The 27,704-nt window shown below is 39.2% G+C and overlaps 1 protein-coding gene across 1 annotated transcript; it reads left to right on the forward strand.

Annotated features, from left to right (window-relative positions):
• On the forward strand, positions 1–27,704 carry LOC139191160 (uncharacterized). Its single transcript, XM_070811722.1, has 5 exons — positions 1–1,441; positions 1,556–4,326; positions 26,395–26,580; positions 26,748–27,273; positions 27,430–27,704. Exons 1-5 carry the CDS (start codon positions 1–3, stop codon positions 27,702–27,704), a joined length of 5,199 nt encoding a protein of 1,732 aa, XP_070667823.1.

A 27,704-nucleotide genomic window follows, 5' to 3' on the forward strand; every position in this document is an offset into this window, starting at 1 on the left:
ATGCCGCCTCGTAGAGAGCGTAGAGAGTCCCGCCGTACTTCTGAACCTAATTTGCCGGATATTACTCAATTAGGGGAAGCGATGGCCCAGGCTTTACAGAATGTGATTCGTCCTCCCCCTCCTCCGAGGACACCTCTGGAGACCATGTACAACTTGAAGTTAGATCGGTTTATGGGTAATGAAAGTCATGAGGGGGCAGAGAAATGGCTTGATCATATTGAGAAAACCTTCCAGGTGATGCAGAGTCAGGGGAATCTCCCTGCTAATAGGTGGGTGGAGACCACCACTTGGTTTCTGGGTCGTGAACCAGCAGCATGGTGGATAAATCAGGCTAGGTATATGTCACCTGAGACGGCAGCCGATTGGAAAGTGTTCAAAGAGCATTTTATGAAGAGATTTGTCCCTCCTGAGTATATTGATCGTAAGAAACAGGAATTCACCGGGTTGAAACAGAGAAATATGTCGGCACATGAATATTATAGAAAGTTTACTGATTTGTCTCGTTATGACACTGATACAGCTGGTAATCAGGGAGAGATGCTTCGACGTTTCAAGTTGGGATCTAAGAAGAAGTGGCGTACCTTTGCCAATGCACTTCCCTGCGCTGACTATCATGAGTATTTCGAGATTTTGGTTAGGATGGAGGACTCTGATAATCTTCCTGACAGTGAGGATGACGAGGACAAGAATGAGGGTCAGAAGAAGAATGACAAAGGTAAGGGTATTTCTATTCCTGGACCTCGACAGACTCAGAGTTTTAAGAAGAGTGGAGCGAGTTCGAGTTCTTCTAGTGGGGGATATAGTTTTACTGGCCCGAGGAGAGGTGGTGGAAGATTTTCTGGTGGACCCAGATTTCAGGGTCAGAGGGATGCTGGTGGATCTGGCGCTCCATGGTGCCGCCGTTGTAACTCCCGTCACCATGGTGAGTGTAGGAGAGGTACTGGTGCCTGCTTTACGTGTGGGCAGATGGGACATCGGGCTTCTCAGTGTCCCCAGGGTCAGCAGAGACCGCAGCAGACTAATATGCCACCTCCAGCACCAGTTCAGCAGAGTTTTGGACCGGGTAGTTATGGCCAGCCGAGTCGTGGTGGTGCTTACCACTATCAGGGGGATGCTGCTCCGTATGCTTCCGGACCTTATCAGTATTCCCAGGAACCTCATTCTCAGGCTGGATATTCTCAGGATTTTGGAGGTTATTCATCTTATTCCTCTATGCCAGCTGGTGGATCGCAGTGGCATCAGGGAGGCCAGCCCCGTCAGGGGGAAGTTGCTACGGGTGGTGCAGGATCATCCAGGCAGCTTAGTCAGCAGGCTCAGGGGCGTAATCCTCAGGGACGAGGTAATCAGGGCAATAGAGGCCGAGGTGGACGACAGCAGGCTCAGGGGCGAATTAATCATATTTCTTTGCAGGAGGCTCAGAACCATCCAGACTTGATTATGGGTACGTTGAATGTTCTTGGTCATTTTGCTAAGGTTTTGATTGATTGTGGTGCTACGCACTCTGTGATTTCTCATACGTTTGCTCAAATAACCCAACCTCACCCTTCACCTCTAGGATTTGATTTAGAGTTTGCCATGCCTAGAGGAGATAAATGTTATGTGGATAGTGTGTATCTGGGGTGTCCAGTGATGGTTGAGGGCGTGATTATGTCCGCTGATCTTATTCCATTAGATATTGTGGATTTTGATGTGATTTTAGGGGCTGATTGGTTACACCATAATCGTGCCCATATTGATTGTTATGGTAAGTCAGTTACTTTTTATCGTCCTGGATTACCCGAGGTTACTTTTGTGGGCGAGAGAAGTGGGGTGAGACATGGAGTTATTTCTGCCATAAGGGCGAGGAAATTGTTATCGAAGGGTTGTCAGGGATATTTGGCACATGTGGTGTTAAATGATGCTACTCTTACTAGTATAGAAGAAGTTGGTGTGGTCAGACATTATCCGGATGTATTCCCTGATGATTTTCCGGGATTACCACCAGACAGGGAGGTGGAATTCTCTATTGATTTGTTTCCAGGTACGGACCCTATATCTCTGACTCCTTATAGAATGGCTCCTGCTGAGTTGAGGGAATTAAAAATCCAGTTGCAAGAATTACTTGATAAAGGTTTTATTCAACCTAGTTCTTCACCTTGGGGTGCCCCAGTATTATTTGTAAAGAAGAAGGATGGAACTTTTCGATTGTGTATTGATTATAGACAATTGAACCGGGTAACGATTAAAAACCGTTATCCATTGCCTCGCATTGATGATTTGTTCGATCAGCTGAAAGGTGCGTGTGTATTTTCTAAGATTGATTTGAGATCCGGATATTATCAATTGAAGATTAAAGAAGATGATGTACCTAAGACGGCTTTCCGAACTCGGTACGGACATTATGAATTTTCGGTTATGCCGTTTGGGTTGACTAATGCACCTGCAGCTTTTATGAGATTAATGAATGAGGTATTCCAGAAATATCTTGATAAATTCGTTATTGTTTTTATTGATGATATTCTGGTATACTCTAAGTCCCAAGCAGATCATATCCGACACCTTAATTTGGTGTTAAGGAAATTAAGGGAGCATCAGTTGTATGCCAAGTTCAGTAAATGTCAGTTTTGGTTGACTGAAGTGGCATTTTTGGGGCATGTGGTATCGGCTCAAGGAATTCAAGTTGATCCTCAAAAGATTGCAGCGGTGGAGAATTGGGAGCAACCTCGAACTGTCACGGAGGTACGAAGTTTTCTTGGCTTAGCAGGTTATTATCGACGGTTCGTTCAGGATTTCTCTATGATTGCTTTACCGTTGACAAAGTTGACCAGGAAGGATGTTAAATTTGAGTGGGATGAGAATTGTGATCGGAGTTTTCAGCAATTGAAGTATTGCCTCACTCATGCACCGGTGTTGGTACTTCCTGACGATAGCGGTAATTTTGAGATATATAGTGATGCTTCATTAAATGGTTTGGGATGTGTTTTGATGCAGCATAGTAAGGTGATTGCCTATGCTTCTAGGCAGTTGAAAAATCATGAAAGAAATTATCCTACTCACGATCTTGAATTGGCAGCAATTGTTTTTGCCTTAAAGATTTGGAGGCATTATTTGTATGGTGAGAAGTGTAAGATCTTCACTGATCACAAGAGTCTTCAGTATTTGTTTACTCAGCATGATCTTAATCTTCGTCAGCGAAGGTGGATGGAATTGCTAAGTGATTATGATTGTACCATTGAATACCATCCAGGTCGTGCTAATGTAGTAGCGGATGCACTGAGTAGGAAACCTCAAGGTAGACTTAATGCCCTATATGCTAGTCGTGTTCCTCTTCTTGCTGAACTGAGGGCAATTGGAGTAAGATTGGAGTGGGAGAATCAAAGTGGAGCATTTCTTGCTAGTTTTCAAGTCAGGCCAGTTTTGGTGGAGCGTATACTTGCAGCTCAGATGGTGGATGAAGAAATCCAGGAGTTGGTTCAGTTAAGAAGTGAAGGGAAAAAGAAAGACCTCAGAATTCGGGAATCAGATGGTATGCTCATGCAAGAAAACAGAATGTATGTTCCGAATAATGAGGAATTGAAGAAGGAAATTCTGGATGAAGCACATTGTTCAGCTTATGCGATGCATCCGGGAGGAACAAAAATGTATCATACCATTCGACCATTTTATTATTGGCCGGGTATGAAAAGAGAAATTGCAGAATATGTGAGCAGGTGTATTATTTGCCAGCAAGTGAAAGCAGAAAGGAAGAAGCCATTTGGGCGAATGCAACCACTTCCCGTTCCCCAGTGGAAATGGGAAAATATAACCATGGATTTCGTGTATAAACTTCCTCGTACGCGAAATGGATTTGATGGTATTTGGGTGATTGTGGATCGACTCACCAAGTCGGCGCATTTCATTCCAGTGAGGGAGAAATACCCTCTGAATAAATTGGCTAAGTTGTTTATTTCGAAGATTGTCAAGTATCATGGAGTCCCAGTAAATATTATCTCCGATCGAGACCCGAGGTTTACTTCTAAATTTTGGGTGGCTTTTCAGGAAGCTCTGGGTACTCAATTACTGTATAGCACAGCTTATCATCCTCAAACTGATGGGCAATCAGAGAGGACCATTCAGACGTTGGAGGATATGTTGAGATCTTCGGTATTACAATTTGGTGATTCTTGGCACGATCGTCTGGACTTGATGGAGTTTGCTTATAATAACAGTTTTCACTCGAGCATCGGTATGTCACCATTTGAGGCACTTTATGGTAGGGCGTGTCGAACGCCATTATGTTGGTCTGAGGTTGGTGAACGGATATTAGAAGGCCCTGAGATCGTGGATGAGACGACTCAAAATGTTCAGGTAATTAAGTCAAACCTGAAAGCAGCCCAGGATCGACATAAGAGTTTAGCGGATCGGCATACTACTGATCGAGTGTATGATGTGGGTGATTGGGTATTCTTGAAATTGTCGCCTTGGAGAGGTGTGGTACGATTTGGGAAAAGAGGAAAGCTAAGTCCGAGATACATTGGACCTTATGTGATCATTGAAAGAGTTGGTGAAGTTGCCTACCGGTTGGAACTGCCTCCGGAGTTATCTAAGGTCCATAATGTGTTCCATGTCTTTATGCTTCGGCATTATATTTCTGATCCTTCTCATGTGATCCCTCCTCAACCGTTAGAGATTAATCCGGATTTGACTTATGATGAGGAACCAATCACAATATTGGATTGGAAGGACAAGGTTCTAAGGAACAAGACGGTGAGTTTGGTGAAGGTGTTGTGGAGAAATCATTCTGTGGAGGAAGCTACTTGGGAGACGGAAGACCGGATGAGAGAGATGTACCCAAGGTTATTTTACGAGTATTAATTGATTTATTTGGTTATGGGAATTTCGGGGACGAAATTCTATAAGGAGGGGAGATTGTCACAGCCCGTCCCAGTAGTGCTTTTGACGGGAATATGTAATGACGAGATTGCCCTTGACGTTACTAAGGTACTTGTGTGTGAGACTTTATTAGTTCAAATTTTGTGCAAGGGTATTAGAAAATATTTTGAAAGATGGATTTTTGTTATGTATGGCTAGGATGAATTGGAGGGTGTGGGTTAATCTGGACCACACAAGACCTCTCCTTCCCTCTCCTTCCCTCTCCTTCCCCCGTGCCTTCCCTGTCTCTCCCTCTCCCTCACGAACTCACGCACACACACCCATTGTACGGCACACACCCAAAATCCTCCAAAACTCAACGGATCGAGGCAAATAAGGTATGTATCTTCATCGTTTTGACGTCCTGAGTTCATTGGTGCTAGTTTTAGGAAGTGAAACCTTCGATTTCACGTAGATCCCGAACCTCCATTTTTGAGGTACTGTTCATGCGAACGTAAAATGTTGTGTTTCAGGAGATTTCAAGCTTGTGGTGAGCTTTAGGAGGTCCTAAGGAAGCTCGGAGACGTTCGTTGGAGAGATTTGGACGTCGGGATCGTAGGTTTCAAGTTTGGCCGAAATCCTTGGTTTTTGCAAGGTGAGATTTCGTAGTTTTTAGGCCCTAAAACTAGTCCAACGTGATAGTACACTCTTAGGGCTTCAATTTGGTATAAAATACGAAGAAAATGGGTGAAAAACGAAGGAGAACATTGGGTTTGAAAATCGGCCGGAGGTTGGCCGGAGTCCGGCCGTCGGAAAACCAGTCCGGCGAGCCTTTGGAAGGGATGACACGTGCGCTGCACATGCTGCGCGTGGCCAGCGCGTGGACCCGTGCCACGTGTGGCGCGTGGGGGCGCGTGGGGCTTCCAAAAATTTTTCTGAAAATTTCTCGACGCTCGTGACGTCGAGTAGGTCGATGTGGTATATTCATATACAAAAATTGAGCATCGTATGAGAAGTTATTTTGAAATATTGGTGATATGCTTAAAATTAACGTTTTTATAGTTGTTTCGCATATAGGTGAGACGTATCCCGAGGACGACCGCATCCAGGGACGCCACGGGGGTTACGACCCGTCGACTTATCAGTGAGTGGGCAGTTTTGTTTTCGTATTACCTATATACTACTGTTTTTCCCAGAAAAATGTTTTATATGAAAATATGTTTTGAACATGCCATGCCTAGAACTATTTGAAAATCATGAATTGGTTTATGAATTATATGATTGATATATGATGCATACATATTGCATGGTGCTGTGGAGGCAAAGGTAAGTCAGGTGAGTTCATTATGCATTGAATTAGTTGACATCGATATAATTTGAGCTCGTAATCTGCACCCTAGGTGTTAGTGCTTATATTATTCACCACACCGCACGCTCGCCTTGGATCCAAGTAGGTGGATGTCGTACAGACCGTGTGAGGGTTCCGACATGCTAGTCGTACAAATCACTAGGCGTGATTCCGACTAGTGGGTGACATTAGTATGCGCGCTGATGATATGATGAGAGAAGCACTAGAGTGTATTTTTACACCTTTCATCGTATAGACTACCTTACGTAGTTCCGAGTGATGTGCAGAGTAGGGCCGTACAGGTCACTGGGGTGACTCCGGCTTAGTGGGATTTGAGCTATTGAATTAATCGTATAGGACCAACTGCAGGGTCTCCGATTGATTCCTTATTTCACCTGATTTATATTTTAATTTATGTCATGGCATGTTTTCTTGAAAATGTTAAAGATTTGGGATTTAAGTTTTGAGATTTTATATGGTTATATATATATTTCTGGGAAAGTATACAGGTTTTTACGGCGAGGGGATATAATTGTTTTAATGAACTGTTTTGGAAAACTAATTTGTTTTACTGACCCACTCATTTTGTTTTGCGCCCCTCCAGGTTCTAGTTTAGCGGTGGTTGGCTCACGAGGTCCTTTCCGGCTTTCTGACAGATTTTGGACATGTAGGACTCACCTGAGGGTGATGTATTCTTATTTTAGTCCTACTTGACTGCAGATAACCTATGCTCTGAACTTATGTGTTTACTTGTAAACTCGTCCGGTTATGTCCGTATGTGGTTATGTTTGAGTTTGGTTTGAATTTCTGTTGATTTATGTTGTTGTTACGCTTCCGTGTCGTGCTTATGGTTACGTCACGCCCATGTGACGGCCAGCACACCTGGATCCTCCGGATCGGGGTGTGTCACTCTAAGGCATGTTACTACATTCAAAATCATGTTTTAATTGGTTAAATGTGAACTAGTACGTGGTGACTATGATTAAGTATGTGCTTAAGCATGAAGATGACTAAAATATGTGGGAATGATGATTTTTAATATGTCATGTGCATTGGAAATCCCTGAGGCAAACGTTGGAAGGTTTAGGTTATGTTTTCATTATTTTTCGTTTCGTTTTTCTCTTGTTTCTTTGTTTTGCTCGAGGACTAGCAAAAGCTAAGTGTGGGGGAATTTGATAGGAGCATATTTATGCGCCTTAGTTAGCTAGTTCTTATGCATTTTCATTATGTTTTCTTAGTTAGTGTAGTCTTTTAACCTAGTTTTATGTGTTTTCAGGTTTTAAGGGCATATTACATAAAAAGATGCATTGTGGAGTCTTTTGGAGAAAAATGAGCTTGGAGTGAATAGCACATGCTTGGAACGAAAGGTTTGGACGAAATTGAAGATTTGAAGATTTGAGGATTCCTAGTCCAAGAAGGATTCCTAATCAACGAGGGATTCCTAGTTGAAGATGGATTCCTAGAAGAATGAAGATTCCTACTCAAACAAGGTTTCCTACTTGAAGTAGGAAAGTTAAGCCTAGAAGTTTTTACTTTGGGTTGATCTTTCCTAAACTTAGTTGGCCTTAAGTTTCAGCAAAATTAGAAGGTTCCTAAGCGTTGGAAGACACAAAGAAAAGTTGGAGAGCATTTCCTTATCCTTGCCGTGGGTTAGGGCTTATTTCCTCTTGGTTTTGGGTTTCTAGAAGCCCTATCCTTATCCCCTTAATCCATGCCGCACCTATCCCTTTCTAGAACCTATTTCCTTGCCTTGCAAGGCTTTCTAGAAGCCTTATCCTGCCTTATCCAAACTTGCCGCACCCTTTAGCCTATTCCCTTGTGGATTCTGATTTTCTAAGCCTTTTTCCTTGTGGATTTGGGTTATCCAAGTCCATATCTGATTACCCTAGGGTTTTAAGTGCCTATATATACTCTCATTCACCCCTTGGCTGAATTACCACCTCTCATACACAACAATTCACGCCAGAAATTCATCCCCTAACTTTGCCACAGCCTTCCACCACCATTCTCCCAAATTTCTGCCAAAAATCACCCCTTGCCGCACCACCCATCCATCCTAAACACCACCATACATCCCCCATCCATTCTACACCATTTAATAACCCAAAAACTTGTCCAAAGTCTCTGTGCCGCAGCAAGGAGGAAGGAGGAATCGTGGATGCACCTGTTGCGAAGTTTGAGCGTTTTAGGTGTTCTCTTTCCTTGGATTTCAATGTTTAAATTTATGTATCTTTGCTTTGCGAGTATGAGGAACTAAACCCCTCTTGGCTAGGGGGGATTCGAAACCATGTTTATGCTTGCTATATGATTTGATTACTTCTAATTGCGTTTCATAAGTTGTGAATTCAATTTACTTATCTACAAGAATTAAAACTGATTTGTGTATGTTGGTTGAGAGTGCACGCTTGATTTTCATGCATAAGTTTGATGCTAGGATATAAGGGAGTTTCACCTAATCGTTATGAACTTATATTCACAAGTAGTAAAGGTTGTTGATCACAATTGTGTTAAGTAAATTCTTGGCATAAGTTTCATGCGCTTTCATAGTAACAAGTGCCTCGCCAATGCTTATGATTTCCATAGAACTTAATGATCTTTGATTGTTTATCTATTATGCGCTTTCATGTAGGTAACTTTTAAGGAATAATTTGATTGTGATGCGCTATTTCCATTCAATTCAATGATTAAAGGGAAATCTGAAAGTTAATTTAAGCGTACCTAATTAACTTGAGGTGTTGGGAATTCATGGTTTATTGAGAAGCAATTGGGAATCTTTTTGTATGCAAGTGTGACATGCGTGGAGAAGAACCCCTTAGCTAGCTTTCCATCCATTATCTTTAGCCAAATTCGTTTTAAAATCTGTTCAATTTACAAAGTTTCTGTTTTGTTTTTAAATTCGTCAAAACTCAATCCCCATTTATTTTAAAGTGTTATATTAGTTAGAAATCAATTTAGTTTGTGTTTTTAAGTGTCTTGAGTCAAGTTATAACCTATTTTCGTCCAAATTGTGTTTTGTGTCCAAAACTGCCCAGAAAGTGTTTTTAAGGCAGTTTTGAGTGTTTATTTGCTGTTTTAAGTCTTTTGCTTTGTTTTGGTGTTTTATAGTGTAGTTTTGCATTTTTTGAGTCTAGTTTAGTGTTTTAAACTTTGTTTTTACGTTTCGAGTCAGTTTTCAAGTGATTTAGTAATCCCTCCTAATCCCCGGCCTAGAACGATCCCTACTTACATACTTTGCTACAATTGATAAAAAGAGGGTTTAATTTGTGTGCTTATATATTTCGCATCAATTCACCCCATTGTGCCTTTATTTATAGTAGTAGGAAGGGTAAAACCTTTCCCTTTAGGATTACAATATTTAATAGGTAATCTAATCCCAAAGGAATATAAGATACTTTCCTAGATTCCATAGGATTTACATAATCACATTCTTATTCTAAATATGACTGCAACAATTTGTTATTTTTAAGCTTAATCATTGAAATGAGGAAATGACACATATTTACATGGAGTTTAAACTTGGGAATTGGAGGTTCCAAATTCCAAGTTTTTTTTTTTCACGCGGAAATTCTAAATTCCTATGTTTATGAATACAAATAAGGGATTTGGACATGATAAATGGATTTGGTACTTGTTTTGGATTCAAAGACGGGAGGAACCAATTTGGAAAATAGGCCCCCAATATTACTGTTCAAGCTGCAGGGACCAAACTGAAATATAAGTTTCAGATTTGGGGCCATTTTACAGTTCTCTGAAAGTTTGGGGTAGTTTTGTTATTATCCAAAAGTTTTGGACAAAATCGTGGTTTTAGAAGTTGTTTTGGGGGTAGAAACTTGCTGCTTTTCCACGGCAAGGCAGCATGTATATAATTGAGAAATGTTTGAGGACCCAAATAAGAAAGAAAAATGCTTAAGGGTCCAACTGAGATAAGGTGATGTTAAATCCCAAAATAAAGAATTATATCTTGGTTGATATACACATGGGTTATATAGTGACATATTTTAATTGTTGGACAAGGGACTTCATTAGTGCGGCACTTGTGTTTAATCGAGGTGTTAGTAAGGAATATTGCTTGCTTGTTTTGGAATCCAGGTAGAGGACTATTAAATTTCGTGAAGTGTCATAATATTCTTGATCTTTTTGGTTGATTAATGTGGTTGGATATTAATTGGCTAATTGCTTCATTTAAGTGTTTACTTGTTATTGGTTATGGCATTATTGTTGAAATGTTATTCGTTGAGAATATACTGTGATACATGTAAAAATGAAATGACATTATTTGTGCATCATTCATGTTGATGTGGTTGGAACTTCATTGTTTAGATTAGCCTGGAAATAGGGTAATTTGAAATGCTCTTTTGTGTAGTTGAATCTATTCATTGTGAATGAGGTCCTAGGCGAGCCCAGTGTGCACATTAGAATAGGATATCGGTGGGGTAAATTGTCAATGTGGGCGATTTAGGCTAGAGACCAATGAATTAGATAAGTTGACTAACAAAAAGGGTTTTTGAACTTGGGATAACTTACGGGGGGTTAATTTGTATTATAGATTATTCAAACCACCACTATAGTGGTAAAATGCACGGTATGGGACGTGCAGGTCCGTGTGTTTTTATTATATGAGTTAACGGGAATAGTTGAAAAGGTTGGATTGCATTCATGCATTGTTATCATTTATGATTTGATATTTGGCTATATGATTTTCATGACACTTAATTTAATATTGTCAATTTAGTGTGATAAGTTTATGACCCTATTAAGCTGTTAAAGCTCACCTATCTACTGTTATGCAGGTTTATGAACTAAACATTCAAAAGGGTACGCAGGATGAGATCAAATTATATGTGAGAATATGAAGTTTATTCATCTATTTATTGTAGGATTGTAAAGAGTTCTTGATTTGTTTATGAATCATGAGTTATTTTTATAAGAGGAATTTATTTTCCAGTGGTATGGTAGAAATGAAGGGAAATTTATGAGTTTCATGTGGGATTTCTAGATGACTAGCATGCATATACAATTCAAAATTTATATACATGAGCAACGGAAGCATGTTATCAAATAAAATCAAAGCTATAGTCATGCAAATCCCCTTCAAGGTTCATACGTTTATATATAATGCATCAAAACATTTTAAAGAATCAAGAACAAAGTCAAGGAATAGATCTATACCTCTTGATCTTGATTTTAGACCAAGGATGGACCACCTCCAAGCTCTTTGCTCCTTGAAATCCTTGAGCCTAGCTTCCCTCCTTGCCTCCTCCACTTTGAAAGAATGAGTGCTCCTAGGTTCTCTTCAAGTTTCCAAAGTAGGAAACCTCTAAAGATCCTCACCCACTAGTGTAATGAGAAGGATGAAGGAATAACCAAAAGGGTGAAAGATTGTTAGCTATTTTTCCCTTAAGGTGGCCGGCCCTTGTGAGTATTTGAGAGAGTTTTTCTTTAGCCTCTTTGTAGTTCTAAACACACAAAAAACCCTCTTGAAACATTTGCTATAAAGTTCCTTTTATAGACAAAAGAAACCTAGTCAACAACTTGACTATTCTTCTCTCCAAAACACCTAAAGTGGCCGGCCCTTGTAGTGTTGTTTGGGCTTTGGGCTTTTATTATTTCAAGTCATCCAATGCTTTGAATGAAAGCCTAATGGGTTTAGGCCCAATGGGCCCGATTAAACCCGAACGTTTCTTTAAGCCCAAAACGATCTTTATCGCTTTTATGATTTCTTTAGACTTTTCTAAATTAATCACAACACATAATTAATCCAATTAATTGTTTCCATCATCCATTAATTACTCACTACAATAGTGTATTGGTGAACAATCTTTTAGGTTCTAATTAGCAAGGCAGTGAGGTAATTGGCACTAATCCAATTAATTCAATCACTTAGTGAATTGAAACTTCATTTCAATTCACCATTCTTCTTTGATGACTACATTTAATCATCTAGAAGAACTCACAAGCTATGAGTGACATCTAACCATATGTCATAGCTACCCAAGCTAATGTAGAAGTTTATTCAGAGAACCTATTCAGTTAGAATTACAATGTAATTCGATCCTTCTCTAATACAATACTCTCAATCACATCATTAGGGTATGGATATATTATGTCAAACCCCTAATGTGATTATTCCTTCTTATATGATTCATTTGAGTCGTATAGGAACGCATTCCTTTTAATACGCTAGATACTTCGGCCGAAGATTCTCGAATCATATCTTAGAGCATTCTTCCTCTCTTACCGAGGATTAGAGATTCCTTGTTGCGCATACACTTGCCTTCATGACTAAGTGGCTTAACCCCAATCATGCCGTGGACACCCTCGAATAGGGAGACTTTGACATAATCAAAGATTAAGTACTTAGCCACAAGACAACGACGATGCCTCAGGTCTAAGGACTACTTACATTATTCCAACCATTAGAGTTACTTGCTTGACATGTGAGTAGACCTCCATGCAAGTACTCTCGTTCGATTGTGTTCAGTGAACTCATTCCCCTAATGAGCACCTACATACTTGTCTTAGTGTCACAACACGAATGGGATGAGACTTTCCATCCTTCCATTTGAAGCAGACACAGTATGTACCAGTCTACGCATTGTCAGTATCCCTCCGACAATCCAATGACTAGGAACCTTTTGGACATTTGGTTATATGAAGAAGGTCTCTGTAATCTAACATCATTAGATTACTTCTTCAATCAATCTATTGTCCATGGATACACTATTTAGGACATATATCGTTCATTGAGATAGTCCTAATTCGTGTTTTTGCCTTTGATGTATAAGATTCATCCATACATCCATTCATTTGTCCTGAAAGATTTCTTCCAAAGATTGACTTTCAGGGCATATTTCCAACAAGAAACGAACACACAAATTATACCCTATTAAGATAGTTGTAGTACGCGTAAGTAGGGATCGTTCAAGGCCAGGGATTAGTTAGAGATGCTAATCAACACAAATTAGACTTAAAAATTGAAAACTAGACTCAAGCAACTCAAAACAAGCTAAATTGACTCAAATAACACAAAACTAAGTTAAATTGACTCAAAACAAGAACTAGAGAGTGATTGGACGAAAATTGAACTAAAAAGACTCAAAAACTAATGGGGGCTGATTTTGACAAATTTAAGATTAAAACTAAGTAACTTGCAGAAAACAAACTAAAGGTAATACGAAATTGGATGTTTTTAGGGGTGTAAGGCTAGCTAGAGGGTCCTTCTTCACACATGACACATATTCATACAAATCGATTTCCAGTTATTCTTCCTATAAACCATGAATGACAATGCCCCAAATTAATCGTGAGAAGCACAAATTAACTTTCAGATTTTCCTACATTCATTGAATTGGACTTATAGACGCAACCAAATTATTCTTATCAAGTTCTTTATATGAACATCATGATAGAGATACATATCAAAGATCATTAAGTTATATGAAAATCATAAGCATTGACAAGGCATTCGTAACTATGAACTGCATGATACTCTTACCAAGAATTCACTTAACACAATCATGACTAGTGACTTTTACTACTTGTGAATATAAGTTCATAACGATTAGGTGAAATTACCTTATATTCTAGCATCAAATTCATGCATGCAAACTAAGTATGCATCCTTAATCAACACATAAGAACAAGTTATCAATCAAACAGATAAGTAAATTGCATTCACGATTTACGAAATCATAACAGGAAGTAATCAATTCATATCACATATACATTCATGGCTTTGAATTCACCTTTAACTAAAACGAAATCAGTTCCACATGTTCATCATAATTGAAAACCAAACTAAAATAAACATTGGACTAAAACTAAGGATAGAAAGAACCCAGAAACACTCCAGCACTCCAATGGCAGATTTGGCACAATCCTTGGCTGCAGGGTCACGGCACAAAGCTCATTCTTCTCCTTGCAAGGGGCACTCTTGTATTTTTATCTCTAAATTCTTTCTTGTGTAAGGTGCGAAATTGTGGTGGTGGTGTCGAGTTATGCAGCAAAGGTATGTGTATATATATATATAGGGCTAAGGCACTGCAAAGGCTGAGAAAGAGGGGAATCAGAACTCCAAATCAACAAAGAAAAATGACTCTTCTCATTCAGATTCCAGGGAGGAAAATGATTGGTCCTTGTGGCAGGAACCGTAACTTCTAGAAGGGCTAGGTGCGGCACCAATGTAGGGTAGAGGATAGGGCTTCTAGAACCAGATATTTAGGTAATTTAATGTGAAATTGATTCCCCCTTGCAGCTGGAATTAAGGTAGGACAAGATTAGGATAGGATAAGATAAGATAAGGTTAGTTTGGATAATGTTGGATAAGATAAGGTTTTGGATAATGTTCCTTCCTTTTAGCTGATTCCTTATCTTCTTTGTCTTAACTTTATTTTCTTCATCTCTTCAGCATATTCCTAGTCTCTTGAACTTCAAAAACGTCCATCCACCTTGCTCCATTCATGTGTTATCCATTATTGGCCCAAAATTGCTCTAAAATGCTCCAAATTGCACTTTCTTGCCAACTTTGTCATTTGAACCTGAAAACACACGAAAATAATAGCTTAAAACACTCTAATAAGCAGAAACTAGCTATGTAAATGCAAGAAAACAAGCTAACTAAGTCACATAAATATGCTCCTATCAAATTCCCCCACACTTAGCTTTTGCTAGTCCTCGAGCAAAACAAAACATAACCTAGACCTTCCAACAATTGCATCAGGGATTTCCAATGAAACATGACATATTAAAAATCAGTACTCCCATAGGTTTTAGCCATCCTTACCCTCGAGCTCATACTTAATCACAGTCACCATTCACTAGCTCGCATTTAATCAATTAAATTAATGTTTTGAATGTAGTAACATGGCTTAGAGAATTCCCTCAATTCCTCACCAGATATACTCTCTATTTTCACACAGATTTTCTGACTACACTCCCAATACTAGGTATATGTGAGAAGATTGATGTAAACAAGTAGACTAACACTCACATATGTTATAATTAAAGAAAGCACTTTGTGGAATTATTAATGCAAGTATATATGATCTCATGAACGGAATGCCACTACAAGAACCAGGGATTCCATATGCTCATACCAATTTCAAACTCCACAGATTGAAACCCATAACAACCAAGATACAAGTCGAAGTGTTGTAATGGGGCTAAGGTATTGGCTAACAGAGAAAGGTTAAGGATAAACAAAGATTCTTAAAGTGATAGTAAGCAAAGTAATGAAATCAACACTTAGAATTCAACTTTTGAATGCAGCAACTAACTTTAAACACAAGGGAAAGATTCACACAATACTTAGGGCCATATTCAAACTTTTGGACCCTTCCTTCAGCAACCAATACTTGTGAGTTCATTCTCACTTATTCAGATTCATGTTCAAGTTTTTATTACCGATTTTGGATTTGAAGCGTGACGCATGATTACTTGGCTAGTCTAGTATGTGGTAAGGATACAATGTCTAAAGAAATTGAGAAATAAAATTTGTCTAAAGAAAATGGAAACAAAGAGATGCAAAATCAAGCCGAGAAGACGGGTGAATCGGAGAAGCAAATTGGGCAGATTATGGAGTTCATGGCACAAATTCAAGAGCAAAGTGAACTCTCCAACTCAACTATTGAAAATTTGAAGGATGATTTTGAAATCCATGATGCTATCACTTTAGGAAGTGCTATGGAGGTTGGAGGTGAACCCAAGACATCCAAACCAAGCCAAAACATGGATGAACAACTGCTGTTCGAAGAATAGGAGAATAACAAGGCTACGGCAAGGGAAGAACCACCCTTGCCGCAGCCCCATTGTTGGAAGTATGCCCACAAAGCCAATCATTTGATGTAATAGCTTTTGGAATGCTTATTGTATTAAACTTTTATATGTTTAATGAAGGGCAAAGCTTATTGTTAATCACTATTTATTGTATCATGTGTTTAAGCAATAAGGGAATCCAAGGAATGTATTTGATCTAAGATACAAGTGATTTAAGTAAGTTAGATTAACGAGACCTTTCTCTTATGTTCATTCCTAAAACGTTCCTAGCCATAGGATTGCCAATTGGGCATTGATAATCCGCTAAGGTTAGTATGTGTTATGTCGACTCAAGCGTGAGTATGACTAGTCTTAAGTCATTTGGTGTTGGACACTAAGACAAACACATAGGTGCTCGAAAAAGTAATCGAGTACACTGAACTACGATCAAAAGAGAGTTCGAACATACATGTCATGTAAGAACTCGATAGTTGCAATATGCAAAGTAGTCCTTTGACCTGAGGCATCATAGATGTCTAATGGTTAGGTCCTTGACCTTTGATCATGTCAAAGGCATTCCATTGGAGTGTCCACGACATTGTTGGGGTCAAGCTATCTAGTCATGTAGGCATATGAATGCACAACAAGGGATCACCAACCTTCCATGGTGGAAGGGGAATACTCTAAGATATGATTCAAGAGTCTTTGGCCAAAGCATATGAATATGACTTAGGAAGTTTGTTCCAAATCTTATTCAATAGAATCATATGGAGAAGTATCACATTGGATAGTAGACATGAAACAAACTATCACTTAAAACAATGTGATTAAGAGTATTGTATTAGAGAAGGATCGTATTGCATTGTAGTTGTAACTGGATAGGTTCTCCAACCAATTCTACTTAGCTTGGGTAACCATGACATGCTGCTAGGTGTCACTCATGGTTTGTGGAAGCCCTAATGATTAGCAAACACTAATTTTAAGTGAGAATTGAAATGTGGTTTCAATTCACAATCGATCGTTAAGAGTAACAATTGCCCACTACCTCGCTAAATGGAACCTAATGGATCGTACACCGAGTAAGGATGAAAGTGAAGAAATTAAATGAAATGGATATGCAATTAAATGGTTTAATTGAAGAATGGTCAAAGTTAATTAATTATACGAAATGTTCGTATTGGGCTTTTAAGTTGGTTTTGGGCTTCGGGGCCCAAAAGCGTTTTGGTCCACAAGGCCCATTATGTTTAAGTTGTATGACAACTAAAACAAAATGGGCAATTAGCCCAATAACATCAACATGGCTGGCCATAGGGTGAGTGGATGCAAACTTGGATTAATTACAAGTTTGCCACTCACATGTGATGAAGTATAAATTCAACTTTATAGCTTTATTTTCATTTAGGGTTTTCTTTGAAAAGAGGTGAAACATTTTCTCTCTTTTTCTCTATAGAGGCCGGCCACGTAGAGAAGTTTTAGCTAGCAATCTATTCTTCTCTAAGTCATCCATTTCTTCTTCACAATATATCCTTGGTGAAGAGATTTAGAGACATCAAGCTTTTGGTGTTTTGGAGAACATATCCTAAAATCCTCAAAGAAGCAAAGGAGCACTAAAAGTAAGAAAATCACAAGGAAGATCCAAGGAGCAAGGAGGTGACTTGAAGGCCCTCCACTTGGGTGAATCCCTTATGTAATCAAGGATGAGCTTCAAGGGTAATGAATCTCTAAATCCTTTATTCTCTTTAATGTTGTTAAAGAGTTTATTGGTTCACCATTCACTAGGCTTTGAAAGTCATGGGTTTTATGAATTGTTTTTGAATGCATGCTTTAATGTGTTAATAGTTTGCATATGTATTCAAGTATTCTCACTTGTTCTTAGCGAGGACAAAATTTTTCCTTCAAGTGGTATCAGAGCCTAGGCCTAGTTTATGGTGAATCCTTTTGGGTTTTGTGATTTTTCATGGTTTATGATTTAAGTGTTGTAAATGTTACAAGCTTTGTTCTTGCTTTTGAATAAATTTTGTTTGAAAATTTTGCATCTCAAATGTTGTAGATGTAGTTCATTGAAGCATGAATATTGGAACTAAAATTTGGTGCCATATATGTGGGGAAATTTGGCCAAATCCAAAGGTTGATTTTTTGGGTTCATGTTTGTCTTGTTAAAAAGGTTTTAAAGTGACTTTTGGAACCCCTAAGTACCCTAGGATATTAACCCTCTTTTGTGTTGTGAAAATTTGAGTTTTAATGAGTGAAAACATTCATGGAGCTCTTATGAGTTTTCATGTGTGTTCTTCAATGTTCTTGAGTTTCTTACCAAGAACAAAAAGGTTTGGAATTTTGATTCAAAGTGTTTGGTGTTTTTCATAAAGTTTTGGCTTAATTTTGATGGGTGATGGATTATTGGTGAGGATGATAAATGCTATTAATGTTTCACAAAACATTTTTCTTACAACCCATCCCATTCACCTTTATCCTCACCCACCTATTCCACTTGCATATTCCACTTGCATGCACCACTTGCATAAAACCCTTTCACACTCCTTTTTCACTCTAAAACCGGCCAACCCCAAGTGGGGGTGATTTTGGGCCTTTTATGCAATTACATAAAGTTTTGATACTTTTGTGTTTTTGTATTTTGGCCCAAAAGTTTACGTTTTTACGTTAAGGCCCAAAATATTTCTCACTTGTTCTTAGCTAGGACAAAATTTTTCCTTCACCCATATGCCCTCTATGTCGTCCACTACAACCAAGGTAAGCCTAAATTCAATTTGTCCTGACCCCGTTTCACCAAATGTCCTTATTCCTTGCAGGATCATGCAATCCAAGGAAGAAGAGGGTGAGAAAGGCATCTTCGAAACCTTTCCAAAGAATCAAAAGCAAGAAGTGGATGGGGAATGTCTAGAATTCATCAAAGAAGATACACTTGAGACGAAAATTCCTAAAGAAGTTGGATTTTATGACACGGGACAAGTCATAACTCTCAACACACCAGATCTGGCCAAGTTCCATATCCCTGCAACCTTAAAAGATGTGGTGTTCGTAATTGAGTTTGTGTTGGAGCAAGCAAGTAAGCCATCTTCTCCAACTTTGATTTTATTATATACTAACTTGCTGATTTTGATGATTCAGGCACCTACACTAGAATTTAAACCATTGCCGGATCACGTCAAGTATCACCGTCCATTCAAGGATCAATTCCATGTTATGAGCCCAATCCAAGTTTAAAAGGAAGTTTCGTCCGGCTGGAAGACGTTAAAGCAAGCGCTTCTTGGGAGGCAACCCATGTATTCAAATAAGGAAGATTTTTTAATCGCTCCACAATCAGTTTTGCGTTTCTAAAAACCTTCCCTTTTCTGCAGTTTTATTTTGCCATGATTATCATTTTTATTTGTTGCTTGTTTAATTATTTTTGGTGTGGGTTTATTTTTGAAACACTGACAGTTATGCAAGGTATTTTTACATTCATAAAAAAGAAAGGAACATTAAGCAAATAAATACAAGAGGGAGCCTTCACAAAGGCTCCTTAGGAGAAGTCTCAGTAGTCGGCGGAGCCTCAGTAGTCAGCGGAGGCCCAGATGGAGGAGGCCTCAGAGGTTGATCATTTGGAGTTTCATTACGCGGTACAGCCCTAGAAGACGAAGGCAAATGCTGTTGGAACAAACCCACAAACCTCTGATGATAAAGTAAAATCTGACCATCAGATTCCTGCATCTGGTCAATCTTCCTCTTCATGTTTGTAGCATAGTTATGTGCGAGCCTGTGCAACTGTTTATTCTTATGCTTAAGCCCTCTAATCTCCTACTTGAGACTTATCACTTCAGCCGCCAATGATTCAACTTGACAGGTTCGGGCAAAGGCGTTAGGCCATATTGGACACGGAACCTGCACACTGCACACTGAGAGCCAAAGAATCCTTAACAGCCAACTCATCAGACCGTTTGGCAAGTAGTCTGTTATCTTTGGGAGTGACAAGGTTTCTGGCCACCATTGCAGTTGTCATATCATTCTTCATCACCGAATCCCTAACGGTAAAGGGACCAGTAAGGGATATGAAGGATGGGCGCCATATGTTGTCTGGAGAAGGCGGGGCTGCCTCTTCACTAAAGTTCAAGTCAAAACGACGGTCGGAGGGGCCAGACATTTTCAGAGGTGGTAAAGAAAGAAGAGGTTAGACAAGTCAAGATCGTAGAAGTGCAAGAAGGGAGTTTTTATAGGCAGAAATTCAAGTGTGCTTTGAACGTCCTGCGTACCTCTATAAAAATTAACACGCGATGGTATTTCAGAGATCGAAGAGGCGAGCTCAAAAATTGAAGAGGCCAACTCAAAAATCAAAGAGGCGCTAGCTTTCTCAAAAGCTGGGCTTGCTCAGAAACCACGGCCAATCTTCTTTTCCAGATTTGTCCGCACTTGTCACATGCAACCCCTGCACTCGATGGGATTTCAGAGATCGAAGAGGCAAGCTTAGAAATTAGAGAAGCATCTACTTTTCCAGACGTGTCAGCATCTGTCACATGCAGAGTCAGCTTTGCGGAAATCACAGGCAGTTTGTCAAAATGCCGATTCCAGATATTGAAGAGGTACTTGTTTTTCCAGACGTGTCAACGCTTGTCACATGCACACTCAGCCTTACGAAAATTACGGGCAATCTGTTGAAGATCTCTTGTGAAGTAGAAAGCACGTGAAGTTTACTATTAAATCATCTAACGGTTGCTAACAAGAGTGAAAGAATAGTACCGGTTATTAATTCCTATAAATGGCACCCTTCACCCTCCATTTCAAGGCAGACATACATAACCCTTCTTCTTCTCCGAAAATGCCTTTCCAACAAACCCTCTTGAGTCACTCAGTGTTCCTTATTCCTTGGGGTACCTCTGCAAACAACTCATCCAAAGCAAAAGTATTTCATATCATGAAGGTTGAAGGCAAGAGTATCTCATATCATGCTTTCTCCCTGTCCTTCTCCTTGTCGTTGTTTTGGGATAAGGAGAAAGAGAGCAATCAGCCAGCACTTGGTATCAATCTTCCGATCTGGAACCGACTGCCTGGAACCCCTTCCTGATTGCTTACCTAGCCTTGCTCTCGAGTACTCATCTTCATCATTTTATGCTTCCTCTTCGTCTACCACATCTGCCTGGGGAACAGATAAGGGAAGTGAAAATGATACCTCGAAGCATGTGGAGACAATTTGCCAATTCATCCTCAGCTACGGACAAGGAGAAAGAAAGCAATAGGTGGGCACTTGGAAAGATTGAAGAAAGAAACAGACCAACACCTCTACCTCATGCCTACCCGCCGTGCAGAAGAAACAAGCAGAGAAGAATGCAGACTGCATAATCAAATCAACCCAGCAGAAGGAGTCTGATTTGAAACCAAGGAACTCTCATATTTCTCGCTCAGAATTCCAAACCAGTTCGAGATCAAAGCTGTGGAAAGATAACAAGATCATCTATCTCCAAAACCAGATTTGCATTCTTAAACTCTACTTTGTCTAATTTTTACTTTGCCATACTTGTCATGTTTATTCGTTGTTTGTTTGTGTGAGTTTATGCTTGAAACATTGAGGACAATGTTTGATTTAAGTGTGGGGGGGGTAACCATTGTTTTGCATGAAATTCTTTGCATGAAATTCGTAGGAGTTTATCACCGATTACTTCTAGCATTGTTCCTTGCTGTTTTAAATGTTTTAAAGCTATTTTGGAGTGTTTCAGTGTGTTTTGACATAAAAATCCTAAAATCTCATAAAAATTTGAAAAATTGTTTTGAAAAACCAAAAAATAGTTGTTTTTGTATGTTTATTTGTGTCTTAGGGTACCTTCCAACACAATGATGAAGATTTGGTTTTTAATTGCATGACTGTTAAAGAGAGTTATAAACATGTATGAAAATTTGATTTACTCTTTGGTGTATGCTTAGTTGTGGTTATAATTTATGAATTCACATGCAATCATAAAGGAAAAATCAGTTTTGTAACATGCTTGAAAGAAGGAACTCAAATGTACGCTACAATCTTGTGAGACTTGAGCCTAAACGTTTATTTGGAGAGTTAATAATCTGTGCACTATTGTTTTCTAAAGTCGTTGCATGATCTCATTATTCTTTGCTTGGTTGCTACTTAGAAGGCGTTTCATCATTTAGTTCCAAATGCTAGAACTCATGCCTATTTCATTCAAAGCATGCTATTGATTTGCATAACACATATTCAAGATGAAGTTGTGTAGTGACCACCACAGCCAAATTGCCGTGCCCTATTTCATTATGTGTTTAAGTTTAACCCCATTGAGCCTTTTGTAGCCTATGTTCTTTGTTAACCCACACTATCCTCACCTAGCCTAGATTAGGACCATCCATACCCTTGTTCTTGAAGCATAGTAAAACATAATTTAGAAGGAATTCCTTTTGTTGAACTTTTGTAGAAAAACAAGTGTGGGGGAAGTGATTCTTGTGTGTGTGTGTGTGTGTGCCAAAGTCCTTAATAAGGCACGGGTAGAAAAGAAAAAGAAAAAAAAGAAACATTCGTGGAAAATAGAATGAAAAGAAGAAAAGTTGTGAAAAGAGTGAAAAAGAGTTGAAAAATATGTGAAAAAAAACTCTAAAGTGTTGTTTGTTGAAAAAATGGTCCAAAACATTGAATTCGGCCCTAAGTGTTGCTTGAATCTTCCCTTTGTGTTTAAAAGTTAATTTTTGCATTATTAAGTGAATTCCAAGTGTCTATTTCATTACTTTGCTTGCAATTGCTTTCAGAACGTTTGTTATCCTTATCCTTTCTTTGTTAGCCATTACCCTTAAACCCCGTTACAACCCTTAACTTTATCTTGAGTGTTATGCGTTTCAATATGTGGAGTTTGGAATTGGTTTGAGCATATGGTGTCACTGGTTCTTGCATCTAAGTAGTAGCATTCCATTCATGAGATCATATTTAAACATGCTCAATAACTCCAGAAAATTGCCCTCTTTGTTATATATATATGTGAGTGTTCGTTTTCATGTTTACATCAATCTTCTCACATATAACTAGTGTAAGGTGTGTAGTCAGAAAATGTGTGAAAATAGAGAGTATCTTGTAAGGAATTGAGCAAATTCTCTAAGGCATGTTACTACATTCAAAACATCGTTTTATTTGGTTAAATGTGAACTAGTAAGTGGTGACTGTGATTAAGTATGTGCTCAAGTGTGAAGATAACTAAAATATGTGGGAATAATGATCTTTGGCATGTCATGTTTCATTGAAAATCCCTAAGGCAAATGTTGGAAGGTTAGGTTGTGTTTTGTTTGTTTTGTTCCGTTTTGTTTCTTTTGTTTTGCTCGAGGACTAGCAAAAGCTAAGTGTGGGGGAATTTGATAGGAGCATATTTATGCGACTTAGTTAGCTTGTTCTTGTGCATTTGTGTTTTTATTTCTTAGTTAATTATGTATTTTAAACTATTTTCGTGTGTTTGTAGGTCATAATAACAAAGTTGGCAAGAAAGTGCATTTTGGAGCATTTTTGAGCATTTTTGAGCCAATATTGGATAGTGCAAGCATGTGTGTGTGCATTTTGGAGACATGAGGATGGACATTTTTTAAGATTTGAAGGCTAGAAATCAGCATGTGTGTGTGCAAGTGTGTTGACCTACAACTCCAAACATCCATCCACTACACCTATTACATCCACTCATTACCAAACACTCATCCACTACACCCATTACATCAACTCATTACCAAACATCCACCCACTACACCCATTACATCCACTCATTACCAAACACTCACCCACTGCACTCATTACATCCACTCATTACCAAACACTCACCCACTACACCCATTACATCCACTCATTACCAAACATTCACCCATTACACCCATCACATCCACTCATTACCACAATACTCACCCACTACACCCATTACATCCACTCATTACCACAATACTCACCCACTACACCCATTACATCCACTCATTACAACTCCATACACTCCTCTCCCTAGCCTATAAATACATCCACCCTTCACCATAATTTGGGGGCCATCATCCAAAGACACCACATCATCTACACAACTCTCCACCCTTCACCATAACTCACCTATATCCATCCACCACCACAAGAAACCATCCATTCACCACTAACACCTTGGTGCCGCATATTTGCAAGGAAGGAGGATTGCTTGGAGTTGTGCTAGTCATTCAATTTGGATTGCTGGAGCATTCTAGGTGTATTCTACTTTGGTTTTCAATGTTTAATTTCAATTGTTTCTGTTTAATTGCAAGTATGAGGAACTAAACCTCTTTTGGCTAGAGGAGAATTTGAAACCATGAATATATTTGCAATATGAATTGATTTCTTCCAATTATGATTTGATAAGTTGTGATTGCAATTCAATTATCTATTTTATTCATAACGGATTTGTGTATGTTTATTAAGGATGCAGACTTAGTTTTCATGCATGAATTTGATGCTAGGATATAAATAAGTTTCACCTAATCGTTACAAGTTTATATTCATGAGTAGTGAAGGTTGCTTGTCACAATCGCATTAATTGAATTCTTGGCAAACATATCATGCATTCATAGTTACAATTGCCTCGTCAACGCTTATGATTTTCATGGAACTTAGTGATCTTTAATTGTATCTCTATTATGCATTCATATAGGGGACTTTTAGAGAATGATTTGAGTTGTCGCATGCATTCATCCAATTCAATGAGTAAGGGAAAATCTGAGGGTTAATTTGTGCATCACGGTTAATCTGGGGTGTTGAGCATCATAGTTTATTGAAAAGCAATTGGAGATTGATTTGTATGCAAGTGTGTCATGTGTGGAGAAAGACCTTCTAGCTAGCCCATCATCCATCCAAAACAACCAATTTCGTGCAAATCTATTTAGTTCTAGTTTCTGTTTTGTTTTACTTTATTTTCGTCCAAAACCCAATCCCCCTTTACTTTAGTGTGTCTAATTAGTTAGAATCTGTTTTAGTTTGTGTTTTTAAGTGTTTTGAGTCTATAAAGTCTAGTTAAGTGTTTTTAAGTTTCTTTTTGTAAGTCAGTTTAGTTTAGATTAGCAATCCCTCCTAATCCCCGGTCCAGAACGATCCTTACTTATACATATACTACAATTGTCAAAAGAGGGATTAATTTGAGTGCTTAACTTTCATCGCATCAGTCGGTACTTGAGAAAGATTCATGGATGGCATAAGAAATTGGGCATTATCGATACTATGATCATTTTTCTTTGCAATTGAGGTTGTTGATAGAATTGGGTTGCTGCTAAATCATAATTGTGGATGCAAATTTCTGCCTTCTTGTTCTTGGACAAAATTGCACCTACAAAACAATTAACACCTTTGGTCAAGGCTAAGACCCTCACGCGCCCACAATGAATGGTGGGGCTTTGGCCAAAGAACCTCTGATGCCAAAGTTAGAATTTGAGGGAAAAGTGTTTAGAGAATTTGGAGAATTTTGCAAGAGTGTAGAACTTAGGTTTGGAGAAAATGATGGTGTTTATATAGGGGTGTGGCCAGCCCCTTTGGGAGGAGATGGACCGGCCACTTGGATGGTTTTTTGGGTGAGATTCATGATTTGTAGCTAATTAATAGATTAATTGAATAATAAATTAATTAATTAGCTAATTAATATAATTTGGAAGGAAAGATTCGGGGGTTACCTTGTGGAGAATATTTGATGAGGATAGATGAAATAGGTTTTAAATAAATACATATTTTGGGCACTTTTGACTTGATTGAGGGATGGTTGTCCATTGCTTGCACGTAGGAGTTCCGGTGTTCCTCGAGGGTAGTTTTGTCCTTTTTACCCTAGAATCCACGTGTCACCTTAATATTCTTCTTGATTATTTTTGGCTCCACAAATGTCCCCACACCTGTTGGGCTGCTCGTACGAAAGGGCAGCAGATGTAGAGATCTTCTTGCATTAGGAAACATAAGATTGTTTCCTATTTTGATGTAGATTCCCTCTTTAATTGGAAATTAGATCCTTCTAGGAAAGGGAAATAAATCACTTCTAAAATCTATTTAAGTCTACCTTAATTAGATGATTAAATCAACTTTAGAGAGCAATCTATTCTACCCTATAAGAGAGAGAAAGCTAGAGGATATTTGTTCCCTCTCCCCTAGGAATCTTCTACACTTGCTCGTGTAAAGGACCGTCTTTCGTTGCTTTCTTCATCTTCTCTATGCTGCACCAAGGTAAGAAAAAATTAATTTTCCTTGTTTTCTTTTTGGATGGTGCTATCATGGGGTTGCCGTCGGGGTGGTGCGGCACATCGGCTGGCAGGGGCTAGGAGTTGGCTCGGCATAGGTCGAGGAAATGTTGTGGTAAGGACCATTGCTTAGGTTGCTCGGTTTGGCTAAAGCCAAGGGCAGTGTTAGGCGAGTTACATAACTCGTGTCCTTTTGGGCTCTTGGACCTGACGCGGGCTAGGCCGGTGATTAATAGAAATGAGAAGGTCATTGGCCTTATGTGCTACTAGAATTCTAGGCATGCAGGCCTCCTGTGGCTCGTCCGATCGCTGTAGTGGAGCTTTCTACAGATGAAGGTGGGAAAAAAAGATCTTCCTCTCCTGCTCAAGAGGTGCCGGTTGAGAAAAAATCAAAGATTTCTTCCAAGGGCATGAAAGATGGGGCTGCTAGATTTGAGCCATTGACGCCTGCTATGCCAAAGATGGCTAGTTTAATTGCCGAAAGGATTGCTTAGCGTAGAGGCTCCATCATGCCCCCAATGCCGAAACCAATGCCAAGGCGTTTGTTGGGAGCTAGGTCTGCTTCACATTTGAAGAAACTTGCTAATATGAAGACCGATAAGGTGGACACTGCTGCTAAAATGGCGCTAAGGCCTACTCCCCTGCTGCTGAGATTGATTCGCCTGCTGGGAAAGAGGAAACTACTTGTGTAAATAGCTGTGAGGAATCCACTAAGCTTGCTTCTGGGGAAGCTGCTGAGATTTGTGTGCTTTTGAAACCAGATTTTCTTGAAGACATATATGTTTGTGCCAAGTTTGTTGATGGCATTAGAAATGTTGTTTGCCCAAGTTCCTTTGCGAAGCATACGGCCAAGTATAGTAAGACTACTCTACTTGCAATGATGCAGAAGATGGCTATTATGGTAGCAGAGTCTACACTTCATGAGCAAGAACATACCAAGGCTGCCGAGGAGGTGCCAAATGCTGCGGCAGCTGAAGCTTATTCTTTTGCTGAAAAGATCAAAAGGTTGGAATATAAGCTTATCGCTTTGAATGGGTACAATATCTCTGCCCCCACTTCTCTGCAGCTTGAAACCACTCGCCAAGAGATTGTTGACTTAAAGACTAGGCTTGACGCGATCCAACTTAAGTATGAAAGTGCAGAGAAGGAGATTAGATGTCACATACCTTAGATTCAAGATCTTGAGCATGCCGTTTCTGAGTTTCGCTCCACTGCTTATGCAAAAGATGAAGAGTTGATTGCTACTTATAACCAAGTCATCCACTTTGAAAATGTCATTGATAGGCTTGAACCCTAAGTGTTGGAACTCCAAGGTGCACTGAAGATCCACGAAAGTTTAAAGAAAGAAGTGGATGAGCTGCAACACGTCCGTGTTGGTCTGCTCGAGGAGATCAGACAGCTGAAAGGTGAGAAGGCTGAGCTGGAGGCTCCACTTGTTCAGAATCAGGCCGATTTCTACAAGCTGGGTTTTGTTGATCATCTCTTTGATAAGGCGTCTAACTTTGAGTTTACTGGGAGACACTTCGAAACCTTCTATATTCCTCCAGAAAACTTGCATGTACTTTTGAGGCCTCCACTGGTGAAATAG

The sequence above is a fragment of the Malus domestica genome, chromosome 14 (genome assembly GCF_042453785.1).
Source record: "Malus domestica chromosome 14, GDT2T_hap1".
Taxonomy (NCBI): Eukaryota; Viridiplantae; Streptophyta; class Magnoliopsida; order Rosales; family Rosaceae; genus Malus; species Malus domestica.